General features: G+C 37.5%; 1 protein-coding gene across 1 annotated transcript in view; it reads right to left on the bottom strand.

Moving 5' to 3' along the window:
* The window catches only part of myo1d (myosin 1D), a 157,488-nt gene that overhangs the window by 78,274 nt on the left and 53,731 nt on the right, over window positions 1-25,483 (bottom strand). Inside the window, exons 12-16 of the mRNA XM_020918134.2 lie at window positions 21,600-21,670; window positions 18,750-18,824; window positions 17,699-17,831; window positions 15,136-15,302; window positions 9,785-9,992 (exon numbers count right to left, since the gene is read on the bottom strand). Coding sequence (XP_020773793.2) covers window positions 9,785-9,992; window positions 15,136-15,302; window positions 17,699-17,831; window positions 18,750-18,824; window positions 21,600-21,670 — 654 coding nt within the window. The remainder of the gene's footprint in view (window positions 1-9,784; window positions 9,993-15,135; window positions 15,303-17,698; window positions 17,832-18,749; window positions 18,825-21,599; window positions 21,671-25,483) is intronic.

Here is a 25,483-nt window from a genome sequence, read left to right as displayed (position 1 = left end):
AGCAATTCTAAGTAAAAATAAAACCTTATACAGATGGTATTTTGACAACAAATAACAAATGTGCTAATATGTCTTCATGGTTCAAGAATCGCACAAAAGTGTATCAACCATAAAGATTGGTACAAAAAAGTACCACAAAAAGAAAAAATATCACTTTACATCCTTGTTTGGAAGATTAGAAGTTTCTGTTTTGCTTGTAGTCATTTTAATTATAGACTATAAAGTTGATATTCCTATTATGCACAATGTATGTACAAAACTATTTCGATATAGTACATTTTCAATACATCCGCCTCTACTCTTTTGCCATTTCATAACACTCTTAGAAAATGGACAGCCATTTTCTGTAATTTCTGTAATAGGAGCATTTGAAACACATGAACAAAAAACATCCGTGATAGAAAAGCTTCGGAGAGGCTGTTGTGAATTATACGGACCATAACACGTTGAAGAGGGGCAAAGATTAAATGAAAAAGACAGAGCCATTCTCTCCTGTCCCTCGCCTTCCCTCTTAAGAGAATAACTACTCAGAGGCGATGGTTACAAAACAAAATACAGTTAACCCACACAGAGGTGAAAAAACTGCACTGACGCAAGGAGGTAATTATATTCAGATGGAAATTAAAGCTACTTAGGGCGTCTATGAGAGAAAGGCCAGTAAATTATCATTATTTATGTCCAACTGTGGACACTCAACTGAAAAAATTAATTAACACATATCATATAATGACCATTGCTATAAGAAAGAAGAGAAACTAGGTCAGACTCTATATATAAATGGATGCCACATTACAAACAGGAAGTGAGCCTGGATCTAATTGACTTTATATTAAAAAATTGCTTTCTCTGTAACTACTGCAGTGAGCCTCGTCATTTTGGTCTTAAAATATTTGTTTTAGCCTGCTCTACATGATTTTATTTCAGTATTTTGCCCATAAATATTCCTAGTCTTAATATGGAACTTGGCTCCAAATTTCCTCCTATAAGAGCAAGCGTCGATGAGCCTCATTTGACTGGAGCTGAACGCTATGGGTGAGATAGAATTTTGAACTCATTCATATTCTTATAATTACTCCTATTAGACCAGTTTAGCTACAAATCTCCCCTAAACCTTTGTAGATAATAAAATACTATGGCCATATCATTCACACGTGTTTGAGTAATCCTGTATTATTAGTCTGTCTATGTCTCCAAAGAAGTAATATGGGCCCTTTAAGCAATAGACCAACAGTTATCAATCAATACCTGAATACTGCTGTGATGTACACAATGACGCATATTCTAATGGGCAGGTCAATAGTGACGTTTGAGAATTGGTGAGTCACAACTGAGAGTAGTCAGTTGATTAGACAGCTGATCAAATATAATCTCCATGGCTTGTTATATTCAACTGCAGACGTGTGTCTGTCCACGTCAAAAACATCTGGGCATATGTTGTTTAGGTTTATCACAGATTTTTTATTTAAGTTACACATTTTGTAAATTTCATGCAAGATATTTTTTAATGAAGAGGCCAGACTAAAATATAATGAATTTAAAGGGGCAGTTCAGAATTTTGGACATAGGGCCTCATTTCCTAGTGAGCCTTGCATTTGAAGGATTTGTGCCTGAGCAGCAGCAGAGAGTTGCACTTCCTGATAGCGACGATTCATGCAATGCAAGGTTAGTTTTATTTCAAACATTATTCAATAAACAGAGGCATTCACATCGACAGTCTGGTGTAATAAAGATTTGGTTCAGGTGCTTTGTGTATTGGGTAAGACTGTTTTTAGTGGCAGGATAACTATGGCCATTGACATGCACTAGCCTAGCACCAGTGACCTCTGCAAATACAAGGACGGTATGGAATATTTAAAAATGTGTCTCCATATGTCGCCGACACTCGGGCTCACTAGGAAATGAGGTCCCATGTCCAAAATTTTGAACTGTCCCTTTAAGACTTTTGTGAGATAAACCTCAGAAGATACATAGAGAATATATAGGGTCAACATTGTCCTGTGGATTTTTTACTTTTAATCTGTGCTATTTAACACAAATATAGTTTCTTTCTCTAAAGTCCAAACACTGTTCTAAACCACATGCTTTTAGTGACAGAGAACCTCTCGATTAAAAAGACCCAAGTCTTCCAGGTTCAGGTAGGTTCCATAGGGGTCCATGGGCACATACTAGACTAGATGGTCTTATACTTGGTCTGATACAGCTCAAGATCATTCTGAAGCTATTCATTGCTGTCCTGTGATGTGACATTTTAAGTATCAATGCTACTTTTAAACCGATATATCAGGCAGATATTTGGAGTTTTTAGGGTGCTTTAACATACTTGAAAATACTTTAGTGCAGCTATCTTTTTGTATTAAATGTGACACACAGCTCTCTTAAAGGCTTGCAGTAAAAAAAAAAGGGGGCTGTAGGTGAGTTTGTAGTAAATTTAAATTGAGGAAAAAAAAAAATCAAAATCAGCCCTATATTTCTGCCCAAAAATATGGACAGAACTTCTTGGCCATCAGTTTCTCTGGATTCTAGACACCGGTATCAGTAAAAACCATATTGGTCAATCTCTAATCGATACCTGCTCAAATGGTCATCATGTTTCATTATTAGTTTTAGTATTGATTAGTATCTGATTTTTGATACTTTTGACAACCATAGCACAATGAAGGTAATCGGGTGTGTGTATAGGAGTCTTATACGTTGCTCCCAGACTCCTCCATGGCTCTGTGCTATAGTGAGGGTCTTAGGTGTGCCAGAGGGTGATAAGGGGACTGTCTGTGATGGCAGGCCTGCTTCAGTCTAAGCTGTTTGTGCGAGCGAGGGTAGAGACCAAAGACCACGCTGCTGCTTTAATGAGAGAGCAAACATGTAAACAGAATATATCACTAATGTAACTGAATCATAAAATTGCACTCTACAGCACGGACGAGATAAAACCCCGGTATAGTCGTATGTTGTTTCTATAGCCCCACAAGAAGGACTGAACTCATATCTTACTGTGAATTTTTTCCCTCATAATTATTTTAGGACTTACAATTTATCTAAAAGTGTTATATCATACAAAATTGACTCTTATTTTGTTGTTACGTCGTCAAAAACATACCTAAGATTGTTTTTTGCTTTTCATCCACAGAGCTCAAAATGCTCTGTTCCATCTAGTTTTCAAGTGAACAGCTTTTACCTTTAGTTCAGTAGAGATTGGCAATTCCTGTGCTGAAATTACTAAAATGATTCTAGTAAGGTGTATGGAGTTTTAAAACCCAGTTGAGCACTTCCTGAATTATCAGATTACATCACAAGGTGGAACAGTGTTTTCTGTTTGAGACAAAAATGCCTAAATATGTAAGGTTTGTGTGTTAAACATGTGCATGTGGATGAAACAAAATATAACTTCAGACGATGAGGAAACAACATTAGAACAGAGATCAGAAAATCGCGTAATATGGGCTCTTTAATAATCAAGATTAGAATCACATTGTACTTTTTAAAACACACCCAAGAGTACGGAAGTCGAGAGGGGTCACAACAAACGCAAACGCCGCAACAAATACAAATGCGACAGCACAACAAAAAGCCACAACAAACCAAAAAAAGCCACAACGGAAATGACCGCGGCACTCTATTTTAATGCAAACGCCGCAACACAAATGCAAAGGCCCCAACACATTAAAAAGCCACAACACATCAAAATGCCACAATGGAAGTGACCGCAGGACTCTATTTTCTGACGTGAAAAGTAAAGGAACGGAGAAGTTGGAAACGTAAGTAAAAGTAATTTATTATTTTATCATTATTAATTTCACGTTGTAGTTCTTCTTCTTCACTTGCCGCTTGATCGGTCCGTTGGAAAATAGAGTCCCGCGGTCACTTCCATTGTGGCTTTTTGATGTGTTGTGGCTTTTTAATGTGTTGTGGCATTTGCGTTTGTGTTGTGGCATTTGCGTTTGTTGTGACCCCCCCCTTTCGTACAAAAGCATTCATAAAACAAGACTGAATTATAAAAATTTCATGTATTTCCATTGCATTGTATTTTATGTTTACAAAGGTCTAAACTTTTAATGATGCCATACCAAGAAGAGAACGTCATAGCAATACAAATTTTGATTAATCTTGTTTATCTTTTAAGGATAAGAAAGTGTATCGGAAATAAGATGGTGGCTGATTTGCTGGATGGTGGATTTATATGAATGAATGGGCTGACTCACTGCCAAACAAAAAAACACACGTCGGTTCAAATAAACCTTGAACCTTGTGTTTGCCGTTTCTTTAATACCAGAGCTAACATTCTTGATATCTTTAAGGAAAAACTCAAGGGGCATATTAGAGCAATTAATCAATACTTTGCCTTTAGAAAAAAAACATGAAATAAAAATAAATATAATATACTCTGGCATGCTGGGATGTTTGTTTTGGTGAAAAGAAGCAATTTCCTATGGGGTTTTCTTTTATTATCAAAGCCAAGACGCTGAGAGAGATAGAGGTATGAGACTCCAGAGGGGCAGATGAACCCTAGTCTGGGATGTGTGCGGAAGGGGCTTACAAAGGGTCACTTCAGTCAATACAGAGGTCATACGATCAATAAACACAGGAGTTAATTTGGCTGGATACCTTTTCATGTCTGAGAGAGAGCGCAGTGAGAAACCAACATGAAAGCTACATGGTGTGGAGGAATTTCTCAAAGTGAAGACAAGGAAAAAGATTATTTAAACAGTGCAGATATTTTGGTCTCGTCTCCAATGGCAAAGATGGGCCATAGCATCGTCCACTGCAACTCTTTCTGTTGAAGCCATAATTGTTAGCTTTTGTGTTTTAGCCAGTATGTTAGACCTGACCTTTTATATAGTAACAGTCAACCATATAAAATTGGTGTTTTTCAGATTTCATATAATGATAACATGGGGGAAATTTATGCCATCCATCTGAGAGAATTACATTGTTCTTTGTCATGAAATTTCCAAAAGGTAAAGTGAGTGTGACATCACCCATAGCGTTCAACACTAGTCACAAAGCTCACAAATTATGGGGGTGAATTTGGAGACATATTATGAACAGGAACTAATCCATTTACAAAATAGAGAAATAAAAACACCAGGATCATGTAGAGCGGGATAACAGAAACATTTTAAGACCAAAATGAGGAACCTGACAGCAGCAGTTACGAAGTAGGGGTGACAGTTTCTCAACAAAAATTTAACTGGAGACGATGGAGCCGGAATCGCACACGTGCTCACTTTCCTATTTAGGTTAGCAGGTTACGTATGTCCATTTATTTATACACTCTATGGACTAGACCCATTAACTTTATGTATTACAACAAAGAAATGTATTTTAATAGTATTCATTTTAGCTGCTCCCCATGGCCTATAGAATGTAGTGACATCATCTGAAACCCAGCAATAGTGACTTCTGCTTATAATCTGACAACAACCAAAGTCTGTTTAAGGACCTGTTTACACGAGAACGCAGGTAAAAATGTGCCTTTCGTTTAAACAGTGACGGTATTTTTGGGGATTAAAAATACAAACATCTGAAACCATCCTCCAGAGTGGAAAAGCTGAATACGCTCCACTGTAGCGTTTCCATCTACACTGCCCAAGACGCAAAACTCTGGTCAGATCTGCTCACATTGCGTACAAGTTTACGTCACATACATACAGTACACAGAAACAAACATGTCGGATCATTTCCATGCATCGGACTTTCTAATAAACTCACAGGAAGCAAACAAAAGTACAAAATATGCAGAGATAAAATTAGTGAACAGAGAAGAATCTGCAATCACCTCTGTCAAATTCTGGATGCACTAGTTGGTCACAGGCGAGCCAGACGGATATGGACGAGACCTGGAGAACCAGTCGATGGTGGGACAACTTTGTGGAAGGAGTAGCTGATGAAAATGTGTGGCGTAAAAACTTCTGTATGTCCAAAGACGCCCTTTTGTGTCACTGTATGCACGCAGATTTCCTCCCGAAAACACTCGTCTAAAAGTGGAATAAAAAGTTATGCGTCTTCTGTTCAGACCGTCCTCATATAAATGCAGCCTAACTCTAGCCAAGACACTCAACCTTTAAGTAGGGGTGGGCAAAAATATAAAAATATATATTAGTATCACCATATATCTCTTAGCATTTTTTCTGCAATGCAATTTTGTTAATTAGTAGAACAAAACTTGTTTATGCAATACACTTGACATACTCACTGTTTTGATAGATATTTCACTTTGCACAGAATGTGGTTTAACAAAGAAATTTTGCTGCTAAAATGCATTTGGTTCTTTAAAACGTATGTACATAATATCATTTCTCGGATGTATCTCCAAATCACCATAATATGGTATCATGAGCCATGTATTGTGTATCATACTGAATTGTGATGGACCCTGTGATTCTCAGCCTGACCTTTAAGTGTTCACAAATATATGGTACCTATAATTTAAATACACGCAGGCCACACATCACAGCTGACAGACTGATATATGGCTTCCTGTCCATGTGAAGCCTCCAGGAGACTTGCAAAGGGAGTTTAATTGGACCACACGTTTCATCTATCACTGAGACTTTTCCCCTGGTGACAATCTGACACATGTCAAGTACTCACAATAATCACATCTCAAAGACTCTCCACCTCGAGCTGACGTCAAAACAGGAAAACATGCACTTAAGCACCATTGACCGACTGTTGAACTGCCATAAGGTGTAATACTCAAGATGTGGAAAGAGAGACACAAAAGTACATAAAAAATATATGATAGCAAAATATACAACAGCAGGGCTGTGCAATTAATCAAAGTTCAACTGGGATTACACTTAAACCAATTAATTATACAAATGAAGTGATTAAAAAATTGTGTATTAAGTTCTGTGTAAAGTGCTATGTAAAGTGCTATGGGCGTTTGTTCACTTACATTACTAAAAAATGACAAAGAAATTCTACAAGTCATTGTTTTGCAAGTCTCAAGTAAGTCTCAAGTCTTTGACCTCAAGTCCAAGTCGAGTCCCAAGTCAAAACCAGCAAGTCCAAGTCGAGTCTCGAGTCACTACACCATAAGTCCAAGTCTTCTGGTTTGAGCGTCAAGTCATTTCAAGTCTTTAAACCAAAGTACCAAATATAGCTTAGATTTTTGCAATTTATATACTTGTTAAACTAAATTATACTTAAAATCTCATGGTATGTGAGTATTTATATAAGAGTTGTAGAAATGCAAATTTTTCCTTTTTAAAAATATTGAAAAGAGTGCAAAATTATTATGGTCAGAACAGAAAGTGTTAAGATTTAAGAGCACTAACAGCTAATAATAACAGTTAATTTGTTAATTAGTCTAAGCATCACATTTTCTCAAGTCACAGGCCTCAAGTCTGAGTCAAGTCCCAAGTCACTGACCTTCAAGTCCAAGTCGAGTCCCAAGTCTTTGTCTATTTTATCAAGTCAAGTCTCAAGTCCTAAAAATAGTGACTCAAGTCTGACTCGAGTCCAAGTCACGATTTGCAAGTCCTCAACTCTGCTACTCAAAATTTACATGAAAGCCATGTTAAAATGTTGTTACCTCATCAAAAACATATCTGGAGTTGTTTTGTTTCAGTCACACATTTGAGTAATCCTTTAGTCTGTCAACATCTGCAAAGCACAAGATGCTCTCTTCCACCTTGTGACGTCATAAAGTGGTAGTTTTCAAGTTAACAGCTACTTTTTACCTTTACTTCAGTAGAGATTAGCAATTCCAGGTCTGAAATTATCCAAATGAGTCTAGTGAAGGTGTATGGAGTTTAAAAACACAGTGGAAGAACTCAGGGCTTGTGTGTCAAAACATGTGTGAATGAAACGAAACACAACTACAGGGATGTTTTTGACAAGCAAACTTTATAACACAGATCAGAAAATACCAGAATATATTCAGTCTCTTTGAATAACAATAAATAATTGATTCAAGTGATCACAATTTTAAATAAAAACTATTGTGATGTTTTCTTTTACCATAGCTGATTAACCCCACCGAAAAGTACAAGTGGGTTTTAAATAAGCCATGTCACAATCCTAAAATGTGCAGCTACAGTATCAACATTTTGGTGGAGGTTTAAAAACCTGGGTCTAAAATATAGAAGTTTGTGTTTCTATAATGAACCTGGGATAAAAATAACATTGTTGAGCCCTTGAGAAGAACGTGTGAAAAGACCAGCGTGTATTTTATTTAATATAAACTGTGTGGGCGCAGGTTCAGTAAGTTTGAGAAAGAGGCAAGTGTCCTTGATAAAGGAACACAGCAAAAATGGTATCCAAGCTCGATGTAATGTGGTCTAGAAATACTTAGAGCTTGTATAAGTGGACCCAAGGCTCGGAGGTGATTGAAATGCAAAATGAAGAGGCTGAATTTAAATGTGGACATGATTCAGAGATGATAAATCAGATCTTTTATGACTGTGTGGTAGGCGTCTAATCACTTAATAGTCGCCTCAGTGGCACTCACCACTGGAAACACAGCGCTGGGAGTGATAACATTATGAATGATAGATTTATGAGGCTAACAATTACATTTATGTCCAGTCTGTGGATTAAGACACTATTTTTTTAAAACACTAGAGGGTGTGTGGGGATGATAGCAGCATAGATGTATAAAGAATTGGACTAACAGAGTGCGATGTCACCCATAGCGTTCAGCTCCAGTCAAATGAAGCTCACCGCAGTTATGGGGCGAATTTGGAGCCAGTTCCATGAGCAGTTACAGAGAGAGAGGCAATGGTTTTTCAATACAAAGTGAATTGGACCTGGAGTCGGTGGAGCCATACATCCCGCCATACTCACTTCCTATCTGTGCTGTGTCCATTTACATAGTCTATGGATAGACAGTGTTAGCGCCTCTTTATAAGTTCCTGTTTTGGTTTCCCCACTGACCAAAGACTCTTAGTTTACAGTACCGCAATCCTCACCAAAACTAAACATCTGTGCACCTCAACCCATGCATCATTTCTAAGACAATGTACCAGTTTGCTACTGTGTTTTTTTCTGTTAAATATTTTTATTTCCTTTATTAATTAAGGACAGTTCCACAGAGATTTGGAATCTTGTTAACAGGGGGGCCAGGGGATTATCTGGCAACACTTATAATAACTACATATAATTAGTCTTAATGAAGCATGAAGAAAGACTGTGCATGTTTTAGAGGTATTAAACTGGAGTAATATAATAAAAACCTATGGTGCAGGCAATGTCCACACAGAAAGGCACATCATCATATGGGAATTGAACCTAGGACCTGAGATGTGGGAAATGACGTGTGCAAAGGTACTGCATTGTGCAAAATTAACTCTTGTGAGCTTTAAGCCATGTTAGAATGTTGTTATTTCATCAAAAACATACCCAGAGTTGTGGTTTATTTCATTCACACTTCTTAACCCTTTAACACATGTAATCCTTTTTGGTCTCTCTACATCTCCAAACCTCAGAATGCCATTTTCCTTCTTGTAATGTCATGTAGAGGTAGTTTTTAAGTTAACAGCTAGTTACCTTTTACCTTTAGTTCAGTTCAGTTATATTTTTGATGAGGAAACAACATTATAATATGGACCAGAAACTATAATATTGGCCCTTTAACCATACTACTCTTATGGTTTACTCATGGATTTCAGCTTCCTGTTATATGAAACATTTTGAGGACATTTTCCCATTCAAAAGATATAATATTTTGTTTTAAATGGTTAATTTCTATAGCAATGATCCAAATATTTCACAATTCTGAAACCCATGGATAGACAGATGGCGAATATGAATAAGATGATGACTGAAAAAGAGCTGCTCTTACCTTTTGTAGAAACAGGACAATCCTCTTGACCATCTCCGCCCTCTGCTCCTCCAGGTTGAACAGGGTGCGGGGGGTCCTGATGAAGACTTTGGTGTTGCCGTACGCGACGTCGTGCTCAAACCCACAGGATTTCAGTAGGCTCTTCACCGCTGCTTTGTCTGAACCCAAATCATGATTGGGCCAAGTGAACTTTGAGATCATCTTGTATCTAAAATAAATAAAACATATCTTGAAATAATGCATAGTAAAGATGAAAATAAATTACCAAAACATAAGAGAAGAAAATCACATTAACACATGATATTTAGGGGTCCAAATGTATTTTATGCAGGTTGGGCTTATGGTTCAGGTACGTTTTGAACCTGTATTTAACCAGGAAAACACAGCTGAGATCAAGATATTTTTTTCAAGGAAGATCTGGTCAGAAGATGATTTCAGCCGTGGAAATAGCCAACTTTTATAGGATGAAAGATGTTATTATGCATAGATCAACAATTTTTTATCAATAAAATGTATATTTAGTTAATTTTAAACATCATTTGAATTTCTAAGTACACAGATTCATTAAATTAATGATTGATAAAATATTGCAGTACAACATTTAAACTGCACGCAATACAGGAAGATGGAAATAGGGTAAAATTGGTCTGAGAGCCGTTTTAGCCATAGTTTGGATGCCCCGCTCTACAGGGACAACATGGACACATTTTGTACTAAGATTCAATTTGTGAGACTCTGTGAATGAGTGACTTAAAACGGTTGTTCTCAGACCGAACTGACACAGTTTGAAAGAAAACATTATCTCAGAGACGAGAGAGGGACGCAATTACTTGTCACTTCACACTGACCCAGTACTGTGCGTGTGATGTAAGTCCAAAGACACCAGCGAGGGGGATTGGCACAAGATGAGAGGTTATGCAAAAACTCATTACTTAATCCTCTGTGTTGGTACAGCGTGTCACTCGCTGAGGTCAGTGGGTAGGACGGACATCTGGGGAAAACCGGATTGGCCGAACCAATTTTAAAGAGTTTGTTTATGTGGTTCACTATGCCATGTAGGGTGGGGAAAATATTACCCAAATACTATTTGATACTAAAACTGGTTTCTAAACTAATTATTGTAAAATTAAAATTTTTCTGGGTTGTTTTAGCATAGTCCATATCTATATCAAAACGATGGCCACATAAAAAAATTAAAGATGCATCATGTAACTTTTCTAGTGAATAGACTGCCACCTGCTTCTTTCCATGCAGACTTCCCCATAGTATGGCATGGCATTAAATATAACTATCTCCAAGGAAACATGCAACACAACCCAGCCAAGATACAAATTAGGACCATGGAAAGTCAATGTTTTTCAAGGTTTTGTTTCTAAAAAAATGATGGTTTAGATGCCAGATGGGTAAATGAAAAAAAAAAAAAAAAAAAACATGACATATTACACTGACAATGGCGCCTATGGCAGAGGTGGGACCAAGTCGTTATTTTGCAAGTCTCAAGTCTTTGTCCTCAAGTCTGAGTCAAATCCCAAGTCAAATACAGGCATATAAAGGCCATAAGTCTTTGAGTCTTTAAACCAAAGTACCAAATATAGCTTAGATTTTTGCAATTTATATAACATTTAAGATAAGTTGTGCTTAAAAAAAATCATAGTATATTTATATATGAGTACTTATAGAGCATATAAGAGTTGCAAAAATGTTAATTTTTGACAGGATCTTAGTGTGAATCATTACGGTCGGAACAGAACGAATTCAGATTTAAAAGTGCTTCTCAAGTCTTCTCAAGTCACAGGCCTCAAGGCAGAGTCAAGTCCCAAGTCACTGACCGTCAAGTCCAAGTTGAGTCCCAAGTCTTAGTCCATTTCATCAAGTCAAGTCTCAAGTCCTAAAAATAGTGACAAAAGTCTGATTCTAGTTCAAGTCTAGACTTGCAAGTCCCCACCTCTGGCCTATGGACCTATTTGTTTAGATCCAGGATCAGATTAAACAGAAATATATACCCTATATATACCTAACATTTCAGCAGGTCTAAGTATACAAATGTAAGTATTTGTTTTAAAAAGTAAAAACAAATAGTTAATATGTAAACAGTTTAAATGTATGCATTATTATATTTTATTGTGCATTTGGGTGTATTTTCTCTAATGTACTGACTGGCATACATTTCAGTTGGTGAGCACAAAAATTAAAAAGGTTCATAAACGTAAATGCAGCTAAAACATAGATTTTTTCTTTGTACCTGTGCCATAGGTGTCATAGATTATAGCTCTACAGCAGGCTCAAGGTCTTCTTTAAGGTCGAGTGGTTTGCATAAGGAACTTACAATTACTGCTGCACATCCCCAGGCCTCGTAAAAGCTTGCACATTTTCCACTTAAAAAATCAAAGTGCTGAGTTACATTTGGTGTCTATGGATCTGTTTGATTAGCTCCAGGACCAGATTAAATAGCAACTGATTAGAATTATGTAACACAAATGTGCTCTCTGCAGTTAGGACAGACCATCTCATACTCCAGTGTCAGCTTCAACTGCTCAGTCAGGACATTTTAAAATACAGATGTCAGCTAAACTAAAAAACTAAAAATAACGTTCATGATGAGATTTTAACATAATCTCTTCTAAACATAGGTTATAAGAATGTTACTATTTCAACTTAGAGGTGCACTGTGCAACTTTTCTAGTGGAGGCACCGTCAAATGCCTTTCTATCCTTTCTATCTTCATGGAGATCAAACCAGACCAAGTTACAGGTCAAATCTGTGGAGAGGCAACCCCGCTCATAGTCAGAATACCTGTTTTTTAGGTAGTTTTGAGCTATAAAACCACATGTAATTAAATAAATGTAAGGTAGAACTGTTTAATGTCATACTGTGGAACATTCCAGGCAGAGCAATGACATATCCATAGAAACAAGCAGGTGATGGACCCCCCCCATCAAAAAGTTACACAGTACACTTTTAAAACATCCTAAATTTACTCCTAATTGCATAATTCCAACTTTTGTGGTTCTATAATAACACATATAATACTGTAATAGCAATCAAATGTATAAGTATATCCATAAGTTTTATACATACACTTCTCCTCAAATTTGCTTCACGAAATTCATGTATTATTCATTCATTCCCCATGCTCACTGGCAGTAAACTACTTTGATAGCCATTTATTTATTACAGCTCATTTTTTTTTAACAATGTTGTGCATTTAGAAGAGTTTTTGAGGATAATTCTCCCTTTATGGTTTGGTTTCAATTAGTGCTGTCATGCGATTAAAAAAATTGAGAGATTAATTAATTATGATCTGTAATTAATTAATCTAATTAATCTCATTTTAATTTCACCTAAAATTGCTGAGAAAAGCCTTCAATTTGAGGTATTTTCATTTAAATTCATTATTACATTATTGTGGCAGATCAAAAGACTGATATAGATAAAAAAAAAGTGACTTTATAAAGTCATTTATTGTTTAACAAATCTCTCCAATTTGGCTGTTGAGCCCAAGTCTCCATGAATAAGAAACTGTTTGCTGTAAAGTAGCAAAGACGAGGAAATCTGAACATAATAACTTTTGTCTAAAGACAATAAAAAGTCCAGTCTTTCCTTAACCATATTAAAAATATTATTGATAGAGAAATGCTTTATATATGAGATCACTGGTTTTAGTCCTTGTTTTAGTCCTGGTTTAGACCTGCTTTAGTCCTACTTTAGTCCTAGTTTAGTCCTGGAATGGATTAATCCTGGTTTTAGTCCTGGTGTTAGTTCTGGTTTTAGTTCTGGTTTTAGATCTGGTTTAGTCCTGGTTTAGTCCTGGTTTAGAACTGGTTTTAGTTCTGGTTTTAGTTCTGGTTTAGTCCTGGTTTAGTCCTGGTTTAGTCCTGGTTTAGACCTGGTTTTAGTTCTGGTTTTAGTTCTGGTTTAGACCTGGTTTTATTTCTGGTTTTAGTTCTGGTTTTAGTTCTGGTTTAGTCCTGGACTGGGTTAGTCCCGGTTTTAGTCTTGGTGTTAGTTCTGGTTTAGAGGCGCACAGGAGGAAACGCGGTTTACGCAGCGTAGCGAGAAAACACGATCCACACGCGGCTCACGGGAGGACAGCGGTGTCCGCGCAGTGTCTACGGAAGGAAACGTGGTCAGCGTGTTCTCAGGTTAATGACGATGATGAAGGTGTGTGTTTGTTTGTGTGTGTTTGTGTTTGTGTGTTTGTGTGTGTTTGTGTGCGTGTCCCCTCATGTGGCAGGTCACTATAGGACAATAGTGTAGACATCATGACCCTATGCAGGTTGTTTTCACCAGTGACATTTAAGTTGTAGATGATTTTATATTTGTTATTTTCTTTTATATTTCACGTCGGGAGAATAATTTCCAAGACACTAATGTGTTTTTACCTGTGCGCTGCTGCCTCTGTTCTACTGGCTCGATGACCTCGTCCATTGTGCGACTGACGCCGCCAACGTTAACATGATGTTTACATCGCTCTTACTGCGCGCGTTTTGTGTGGGTTTCTGGCAATGAATGGAATTACCGAAATAAAAAAATGTATAAATGTGTTTTTGTGTGTGTGTGTGTGTGTGTTGTTGTCTCAACAACACATAAAAACAGGTTTTCTAATAAAGCAACTCGCATACAGAAACAGTAAAGTTAGAGATTAAAAATTAGATTAACGCGATTAAAAAACATAACGCGCTAAATATAACTAATTAATTAATCGCAATTAACGCGATAATTTGACACCCCTAGTTTCAATATTATCATCTAAACATAAACTTGTTATTGTGACAGACCTTGATTAAAGTGTATTATTCTTACACATGACTTTCCCCATGGCCCCCTGCTGTGTTTTTGTAGGAAACGTCACAAACAACATATACTTAGAAAAGTAAAGCGTCTTGCCCAAGGACACAAGAATAGCATGTATTGACCTGAACAGGGACAAGTCTTCACCTTTATGTTTGTGGGTGACTACGCTAAACACTGACATAGATATACATGACCAGTCAATTTTTTTATTTTTTTTATTTTGACTTTTTGCATTTTATACACGTACAGAAAACATCAAATACAGCATATGAAGCAAGATCTATGGAATTATGTAGCAAAGAAAAATGTTTAATAAATCTATATAATATACTAATCCTCCAAAAATATTTTGTATTTAGTTCTGTAATATTTATTCACATTTTAACTACATAATTCCATATATCTCACTTCATATAGTTGATGTCTTCTGTCTGTACCTAAAACGTAAAAAGTAGTCAAAATAAAGAAAAACACTGAATGAAATTATGTGTCCAAATATTTGTCCAAAGTTTACTTTTATACATAATTCTCCCCATCATCCCCTGTTGGTTGTGTACCTCTGTAGGAAGCGGGGGTAGGTCTGTCTGTACGCAAACCCAGCCCTGCGCACACGGACGTTCTCCAGCAGACCCAGGTACTCCACCTGGTGCTGACAGCGCTGCAGCTCAAACAGGAGGGGGGACTTCACATCGTTGGGCTTAATGCAGCGGACGTAATAGGGCTCCTGGAGGAGAGGGGGGTTTACAGTCAGTGAATAATTATTATGTAAAGTCATAATAATAATAATACTACAGTGATCATTGTGTATCTCATGGCAGAGTTATGTTTGATGAAAGGTACAATCTTTGTTAACGCCCTATAGTGAAACAGGGACTACCAATGCAAATTAGCTCAGCTAACTCGGGCACATTTACATTGTTTTGATGTTGATTAATGGGCACTGTCCCTTTTCAAATAAATAAATAAATAAAATAAAAACATTTTGTTGTTACACAGAAATTACAAAACACTACATTTAAAGGGCCAATAATACGCAATTTTCTGATCTATGTTATAATGTTGTTTCCACATCACAAACATACCTTCCTCTTCTATGATACGGAAAACACTGTGTTCCACCTTATGATGTCATGAGGTAATACACAAAGGGCTCCACTGTGTTTTTAAACTTCATACTAGAGCCCGACCGATATGGATTTTGTTGTGGCCGATATGAAACTGATATAATGGGAGTTGGCGCTGCCGATAGCCGATATAATCGCCGATATATTTAGTGATGTAAAAATTCACTGTAAATATTGAATTGTTTAAAAAACTTAGGTTTGGCTCTAGTGGATTCTAAATTGGGTTTATTTAGGCAACATTTATTGTTATTCTGACTCTTTACATCATATTTACATACAGTAGATTGGCCTAATGGCATTTTTGCATCACATTCTAGCTACTAGTGATGGGTATTCCAGTTTTTTTTTTTGGAGAACTGGCTCTTTTGGCTCGGCTCACTAAAGCAGCTGGCTTTTTCGGCTCCCAAGCGACTCTTGAGATTGTTTTGCTGCAAGCAGGACTAAACTAAAACTGAACCAGGACTGAAAAAGGACTAAACCAGGACTAAAACAGATTTAACCATGTGTGAAACAGGACTAAACCAGAACTGAACCAGGACTGAGTGTCGGGACTTGGTCTCTATCTCTCTCTCAAGACTAGTCCTGGTTTATTCATTTTATGCTGAACTGCAGCCAAATATGCACTTTTTTTTTTTTTAAATCCTATGCACACGCAGATTTCTGAAAGTTTCGTTTTCAGCCGCTGCTGCTGTCAAACTAAGGGTCTACATGCGGCTTGAAGAGAAAAAGTAAGACAAAGAGAAAACACAGCTCCCAATAAGAAACATGCTCCCGTTGTTCGCTTCAAGGAGCCGGCTCTAAGAGCTGCTTCGATCGCGACTGACCCATAACTCCTAGCTAGTAAACTATCGCTATTAGCCTTTAGCCGTAAAAACGTGCGCACCGCGGTAATTAATTATATGCATAAATGTGGATCATTCACACGTCTATTCACAGCTCATTTACATATCAATACAGGTCCAGTAACAAATATACGGCCAATATAGTCACTTTACAATAGACCAATAGAAAACAGCCTGTTTATGTGCGGGAGCTACAGCAGCTAACAGCTAACTAGCTTCAAAGTTAACATATTTCCAACACTCACCGCTCACACAGGCTCCTCCTCACATCACAAGTCTGCACTAATAAAAGTCCTTTTAATCCAGACTCAAGACGATTGTCCGTAAAAAGAATATAATCTCAGTGTTGCGCACCGCTGCGGGTGTAAACAATAGCACGTGAGTGAAGTGACGTGACTCTGGGGTGTGTTCAGGGACAGTACCGACACAGACAAATTACACCGCAAATAAATACTGATGCGGAGCCACATATTAGGACATTTATCTGTCTATAAATTGGATTATATGAACATAATGTAGAGAGTCTAAGATTTATAACGAGGTATAACATGCCCACGTGAAATATCGGCCCATATCAGCAAGCATATCGGCCGATAGCCGATATGTCTCCAGGTGCCCATATTGGCCGATAATATCGGCCAGCCGATATATCGGTCGGGCTCTACTTCATACACCTTTACTACAATGATTTGGAGAATTTCATCCATGGAATTTCCAATTTCTACTAAACAAAAGGTAAAAGGTACTCAAACATGTGTGAATGAAACAAAACACAACTCCAGGTAAGTCAGGAGGTAAACCAAAGTATACAAGTATTATCACATTTCATTTTGCAGATTTTTTTCTCCTATTAACATGTATACATTTGAACTGGTGTGCACAAAAATGAAAAAGGTTCATAACATTTAATGCCGCTAAAACATCGATTTTTTAAAACTTGTGCAGCAATCAGCCGTTATTAAAAAGGTCACTTGTGTCACAGTGTAATGTTATAATCCTGCGTGTGATTTTGATTATACAGTGTATGTAATGCACCTTTGGCCCCTTTTACTTTAATTTCAACAAATGACGGTGAATTTAATCAGTGGATAAGACTAATCCAGGCTCGCTATATTTTACAGTTGTTGCGGTTGCTAAGAGACCTGCCCCCTCACCTTGCAGGCCAGGTTCTCCACCAGTGAGATCATGGAGTTTTTGAAGAGCGTTGCCGCGGTGAGGGGTCGTTTGGTGACCTCCGTGATCCGAAGCTTTCCCTCCGGCCACATCCCTTTAAGCACCGAGTTGGAACTGCACAGAAGATTATTATCATATGAAATATAAAACATGGATTTACTATACATTTACATTTTATATTAATTATTTGTGTTCTATAAAGGACTTTAAGTTGATTTAATTTTATGATGCAGTTTCGCATGTCTCCATACACAAAAATATAAAAAAGAAACTGTTGAAAATATGTTAAGTTGATGGTCCATGCTGATCAATTTCAGCAGTTTTATAAAATTCACAAATAGTGGATTATATTTTATATTTTATTAAGATTATAGGCAAAGGAACAAGGCAAAAAAGTGACATATTGTGGGTTTAATTTTGAATGATAACCTGGTTAGGTTAGTAATAGTTTTGCCTAAACATTGAATCCAGAACAAGCTGAATATAAAATAAAAACACATTTTTTAATAAATAATATCTCTATAGTCTATCTGTAGCCGGCGGGCCAGCTCTAATACACAGTTGATATGATCTCGTGGGCCAAATATGATTATATCATGGACCAAATTTGGCCTCCGGGCCTGAGTTTGACATGTCTGCAGTAGAGTATAATCACAGTATTAGAATGGGAAAAGGCAACTACGATATACTTACACATAACACTAAGACAGTATGAAGATGAAGACTAAGAAACATGGTAAATTTTTTCATTCATTTACCACTGCCTTTATTTATAACAAAACCATTATAATATATACTATAGTCGTATACATTGTACATACCACACACCCTCCCACTGTAAAAGACCACATTTATATTCAGTGTGTGTAACAGAAAAAATGGGTAAATGGTGAGGGGGGTTAAGAGCCCGCAGAGAGGAGATTAGGTGTACTGGCTTGTGTCATTCATGCAGGTAATGTAATCAAAGTATGTGTGAAATACTGGAGGAGCGTGCAGACGGGGGTGGGCGAGGAGGTAGGGTGAGGGGCGTACCTGTTATAGAGGAGTCTCTTGAAGTCCTGGAACAGAGTGTCTTTGTTCTTATCAATAAAACCAACCACAGAGTATCTAGAAGAAGAGCAGAGGAGGCCACGTTAACGCATGTTGCCTTTGCACACCGTGTCCTGGTTAATAATAGCCAAATCCTCTTCTCTGAAAGCTACATTTTATAATCACATTCTGTTATTCAATTACGTGAGCGTCCATTAATGCTTTACTTGGTACGAACTCGAAGGACATGCAAAACAAATCTATTCACACCATTGATTTTATGTGGCAAAGACATCTTATGTAAAACATGGATTATTTTGTTGAGGTAATTGCTCTATAAACATGTCCTAATATAACTCATATTCACAGCATACAGCACTCATTTCTGCCTTTCCTTATGAATGAATATAGTGTGTATATATATATGTGTGTGTGTGTGTGTGTGTGCGCGTGTGCGTGCGTGTGTATATATAAAACGCATAATCAAAGTATAAAGTATTCACAACTATCAAAACTGTGACCAAACAAGAGTGAAATCTTACATTTCCTTTTATTCCAGCTGTCATTTATATTCATTCCTCAGACAAAACATTTACTGAACGATAAAGATAAACAGATAAAAAAAAAACACCTCACATTTAGGTTTACCTAAATTGTGTAGCATATAGGGGTTTAACGATATTCAAGTCTCACGATACGATACTGTCATGGTATGAACCTCACGGTACGATATTTATTGCGATATCATTGGAAAGCTCATGATATGGAGGGGAAGCTCACGATTAGGGATGTAACAATATCCAAATCTCTCTATACAATATTTTCACGATGTACATCTCATGGTACGATATTAATTGTGGTATTTTGTGGAGGCTAACAAAACTGTTAATATGCTACTTTTTCCTCTTAAAACAGTGTTGATGGTCCATGATATTATTGTGTGTGTGATATTTCAGTTATTGTTACATCCCTTGTAGCATAGACTGAATTGAAATGAATCTCAATTATGTATTTCTAACAATTATTACTTTTTGTTTTTTGGTGAATAACCATAAATTAACCAATTAATTTAGACATATTTAATGCAAAGTAGAAACAACTTTAAAATATTGCCCATTATGGACCCAATTTTTTTTTTAAACATCAAAATTGTGATCTTGCAAACATCAAAATCACAAATCTTTATTCCCTTTCACTTGTTAATAAGCCTTAAAATGTAACAGAACTAAAATAATTTCTTGCCAATAAGTCAGGCTAAAACCTCACCACCCTTGGCCACACTAAGTCCTCTTAATAACCAGCCTATTATAACCCCTGCGGAGGTAAAAGGGGGTCTTAGCCTCCTGCCTGGTTTAAGTGGCTCAGGGATCTATCAACAGCCCCAGTTTAGTCCCTGCTCCTCCCTCTCGGTCCCCACAGGGCGGCACACTCAGCCTGCTCAAGTGGGATCAACATGTGCCCCAAAAGCTCTTTTAGAGATTTATCATTTGGGGTATATTCATTTATAAGATGTCAAGTACCTGAGAGGTGCACGGGGCAAGTGTGCTGGGAATATTCGGTAATAGAATATTTGGGGCAACTAACATCTGTGGTTGTGTGGCTGCTGAGGGACATTTTGACATGAGTTCATGTTTTTTTTGTCCTCTAAAGGTAGTTATAAATGCACATTTTGTTTATTTCAAGATGCCATAAACTAGTGGTAGAAAGAGTGCTGAACATTTTAACTCAAGTACTGTAAAGTGGTACTTTTTTTTCATGGTTTGGGTGTTTCCTGCGACTTATACTCCAGTGTGACTTATATATTTAAATATTCACGCTGACAGTCGCGGGAGGCTCTAGGCTTGTGTGTCAGTATCTGCTGCTCCCATTACTCCTGTACCACTGTCACTTTGCACTCTACTACACATGTCTCCTGCAGAAAGAGCCTCTGTCCTGCTGCAAGTAGTGAAATATGCAGTCAAAATGGTAATCGAGCAGCAGAAAGAAAGTTTGGAGTGAGCGAGAAACTTGAGGTACTGGCGGAAAGTGGGGATGGAGAACACAGCTTCACAGGAACCAGAAGGATGCGCCATACAACTTTCCTGGAAGTCACTGGATGGATCGACAAAGCCTAAACTTCTGTGACAACCGAAACCATCCTGTCAGGATTCAGAAAGGCCGGAATAATTCTAACTGGAACTGATGCTGAGTCTGAAGACAGCTACACAGAAGAGGAAGCGGTGCTCTGTTTACCTCCGGAGGTCGAGGAGTTGTTCAGAAGTGACACAGAGAATGAAGAATTCAATGGATTTAGTGATTTGGAGTGAGATAGAGAGTTTGGTAAACTTATATTCTGTTGTTTATGTTATAATTATTTGAATAACTGTTAATATGGTACGATAACATATTCACGCCTATTCAGCCTGTTGTTCTCTATTCTATTGTTATTACTATAACTTGCCTTTCAAGATGAAATGTCGGTTCATGCATTTCCCCCAAAAAGTGCGACTTATATATGTTTTTTCTTCTTCATTACAAATTTTTTGGCAGGTGCAAGTTATACTCCGGAGCGACTTACAGTCCGGATAAATACAGTAAATACAGTTACATGGCTAATAATCTACTCAGTTACAAGTACAGTACTGCTGCCAAATTGTTCAAAGTAAGAACTACACATAAAAAGTACTATTAGTAGTAATTTCAGGTTTAAAATCTAATACAATAACCCCAAAACTACTCAAATCAACTTTACTTTTAACAATGTCTATAAAAACATTTTGACTCCTTCCTCCACTGTAACACATCGAGAGGAAATTTATAATCGAAATATGACGAATTGTACTATGTTGGTAAAAGTATTCATATATTACTTACACGACATCACCAGCATAATGTCTGATGCGGAAATCTCTGTCAAACTCCAAATTCTTGTCAGTTGGTGCGAGCTGTGGAAAAAAAAAAAAAATCACTGAGTTAATGCGACCAATATTACACAAAACTGACTCTTGTGAGCTTTAAGTCATGTTATAATCTTGTTACCTCCTCCAAAACATACCTGGAGTTGTGTTTTGTTTTATTCACACATGTTTGAGTTCAGTAAGATCAGGAAATAACTAAATAAAAGTCTTTTCAAATGTACAGACTCAGTATTCTTTTCTTGAAAACATAAAAAAGCATAGATTAAAAGTTACATATACCACAAACACCTTCAGGTCTAGTCTTAAAGGAAAGGATGAAAGGGAAAATATGGACCAAAATGATTCAAGTGGTTGTAGAAGCCCTTAAAAATGGGAGTTTGGTAATAAGCCCCACTGTACACGCAGCATATTAGATCACACAGAAGAGCAGTGACAGAGCTGCTAATGAGGCCCTTTGGCTCTTGACTCAAACCATTTTAGATTTGGATGTTTTCAGTTCGACTAAAACTATAAAACATGAAAGGCAATTATAATATGCTTCAGCAGCAGGTAATATTTGTATAGAGCAGCTAAAAAATGACGTGCCATTATTTTATATGAATGCAAACACAGTTGTTTTTTTTGATGTGGAGGCTAATGGTCCGCCACCTGCTTGTCTCCACTGAGATGGTTTTGCTTTGCTTGGAATGTTTCACAGTTAGTGTGGTACGCAAGGATACGGCGTCCACCCACTTCTCTTTAATGTGACATATAAAAAACAACAAATATAAAAAATCCTATAACTTAAATGTCAAACTAGAGCTATTGGCAATGGTGAAAACAACCTGCATAGGCTCATGATATCTGTAGGACTGTCCTATAGTGACCCGAGACATGAGGGACCAGGACGGAACAAGGACTAAACCAGGACTGAACCAGAACTGAACCAGGACTGACTGCAGGGTGAGCGCAGGAAAAAGGACCAGCACAGAACACGAGTAAGTGCAGCCGTCGCCCGAACGTGCATTGCGGACACCCTGCTCCGCAGGCTTGGAGTTCTCTCGCTCTCAAGTCCATGATTACTTCTGGTTCAGTCCTGATTTAGACATGGTTTAGCCCTGTCCTAACTGGAACTGATGCCAAGTCTGATGACAGCTACGCAAAAGAGGAAGCGGTGCTCCATTTTCCTCCAGAGGTCATGGAGTTGCCATGGATCTATAATAATTTATTATAGTTCTATGGGAGTTGCTCAGAAGTGACACCGAGAATGAAGAATTCAATGGATATAGTGATTTGGAGTGAGATAGAGAGTTTGGTAAACTTGTTCTGTTCTGTTGTTTGTGCACTAGTTATCAGAAGAACTGTTCATATGTGACGTTAACTGCCTGTTATTCTCTGTTCTATTATTATTACTAGAACTTGCCTTTCAAGATGAAATGTCGGTTCCTGGTCTCTCATTTTATAAAATACATTTCCCTCAAAAAGTGTGACTTATATATTTTTTTTCTTCTTCATTAAGCATTTTTGGCTGATGCGACTTATACTCCGGAGCAACTTATAGCCCGAAAAATACAGTATATCAAATATAGAAAGTGGTAAGAAATTTTTTTTAAAAAGCCTCCCACAGCTACAAAAGTTACATACACTGCCTGTCCAAAAAAAAAAAAAAAGTCGCCACCCGGATTTAACTAAGCAAATAATCTGGGGCAGTGGTCAGACTCTACCATCATCAGTGAAAGATCTTGGTGAAAAATTAATGTAACACTGGATGGAAATAAATCTTGTGACATTGCAGAAGCTTATTGAAACAATGCCACAGCGAATACGTGTCGTAACCAAAGCTAAAGGCGGTCCAACGAAATATTAGAGCGTGTGACCTTTTTTTTTGGTGGCTATTTTTTTTTTTTTTGCCAGGCAGTATAGTTCACCTTTAAGCACGAGAGCACACTACATTTCCAAAGACTATACAAAATTCCCAGTATTCCTGAATTACTGTTGGGGACTGGAAGCTCGTCAGGCACAATAGTCCTTCCATCACATCAGAGCAGCACATACTGATCGAGTCATTAGCATACGAGAACATCCGGCTGAGTGCACCGTCTGAGATTAAAGCTGTCGATAACAAGGAGACGAAGGAGCCTTGTTTACCCCTGGGACGTGGATCAAAATATAATGCGGAGAAAGAGACAGGAAAAGGGAAGCCAAAAATGGTGAAAGATAAAAAGAAGAGAGAGAAGGATGAAAGACAGGTCCCTTGGTGTTATTTTGGAGACAAAGTTGTAAAGGAGTATTTTTCTCTCATTCATTTGTGCCACTGTGAAAAGCCAATGAGTCACCCCCTTTGTACACACACCTCCATTCACAATAACAGCCGGGCTACTGAGCTAGTATTATAAGAGAAGTACAAGCTGACAGTTAGGTACAAAAACACTGATACTGAAACTGTGCTAAAGCTGCCTCTGGGGGTCGAGACGGGCAGTATAGCAATGGATTCGAAAGGGTTTCTCAGTACGGAAGCCGAGAGGGGTCACAACAAACGCAAACGCCGAAACAAATACAAATGCGACAACACAACAAAAAGCCACAACAAACCAAAAAAAAGCCACAACACATCAAAAAAGCCGCAACACATCAAAAAGCCACAACACATTAAAAAGCCACAACACATTAAAAAGCCACAACACATCAAAAAGCCACAACAAACCAAAAAAAGCCACAACACATCAAAAAGCCACAACACATCAAAAAAAGCCACAACAAACCAAAAAAAGACACAACAAACCAAAAAAAGACACAACAAACCAAAAAAAGACACAACACATCAAAAAGCCACAACATATTAAAAAGCCACAACACATCAAAAAGCCACAACGGAAGTGACCGCAGGACTCTATTTTCTGATCAAGTGGCAAGTGAAGAACGACAACATGAAAAGTAAAGGAACGGAGAAGTTGGAAACAAAAGTAAAAGTAATTTATTGTTTTATCATTATTCGTTTCATGTTGTAGTTCTTCTTCTTCACTTGCCGCTTGATCGGTCTGTCGGAAAACAGAGTCCTGCAGTCAGTTCTGTTGTGGCTTTTTAATGTGTTGTGGCTTTTTAATGTGTTGCGGTGTTTGTGTTTGTATTTGTTGCGGCGTTTGCATTAAAATAGAGTCCCGCGGTCATTTCCGTTGTGGCTTTTTTTGGCGTGTTATGGCTTTTTTGGTTTGTTGTGGCTTTTAGTTGTGTTGTCGCATTTGTATTTATTGCGGCGTTTGCATTTGTTGTGACACCTCTCAGCTTCCGTATCTCAGAGATCAGCATCAATTCAATATTAAAATCTTGCAGATATTTGGCACAGGTATTTTTTCTAAGCTGTCGCAATTTCTGTGTACCCATTTGTCTTTCCTATTTTGTGATTAGAACACCAGATCTGTTTGTTCTTTTAACACTAATGAGAAAAAATTAAATGAAAAAATAATAAAAATATGGCTTTATGTTTATACAAACTCCAAATAATTGACAAAAAGTGACTTGCATTGTGTAACTTTTCTGGTGGAGGGTCTGTCAGTTGCTTTTCTCTGTGGAGATGTTATGACATTAAACTTTTCTATCTTCAGGGAAATCAAGCCAGACCAAAGTTACAGGTCAGATCTGTGGAAAGGCGACCCTGCTCATAGTCAGAATGTCTGTTTTTCGAGGGATTTTTGAGACATGGTTTGGCCCTGTTTTAGTCCTGCTTGAGTCCTGGTTGAGTCCTGCTTGAGTCCTGGTTGAGTCCTGGTTCAGTCCTCCTGGTTCAATACTGGTTTAGTCCTGTTTCAGTCCTGGTTTAGTCCTCCTGGTTCAGTCCTGGTTTAGTCCTATATTAGTCCTGGT

Source organism: Boleophthalmus pectinirostris, unplaced genomic scaffold (genome assembly GCF_026225935.1).
Source record: "Boleophthalmus pectinirostris isolate CB_2022bp ecotype Guang Dong unplaced genomic scaffold, ASM2622593v1 HiC_scaffold_14, whole genome shotgun sequence".
Classification (NCBI taxonomy): Eukaryota; Metazoa; Chordata; class Actinopteri; order Gobiiformes; family Gobiidae; genus Boleophthalmus; species Boleophthalmus pectinirostris.
This window is presented reverse-complemented; position numbering and strand designations above follow the sequence as displayed.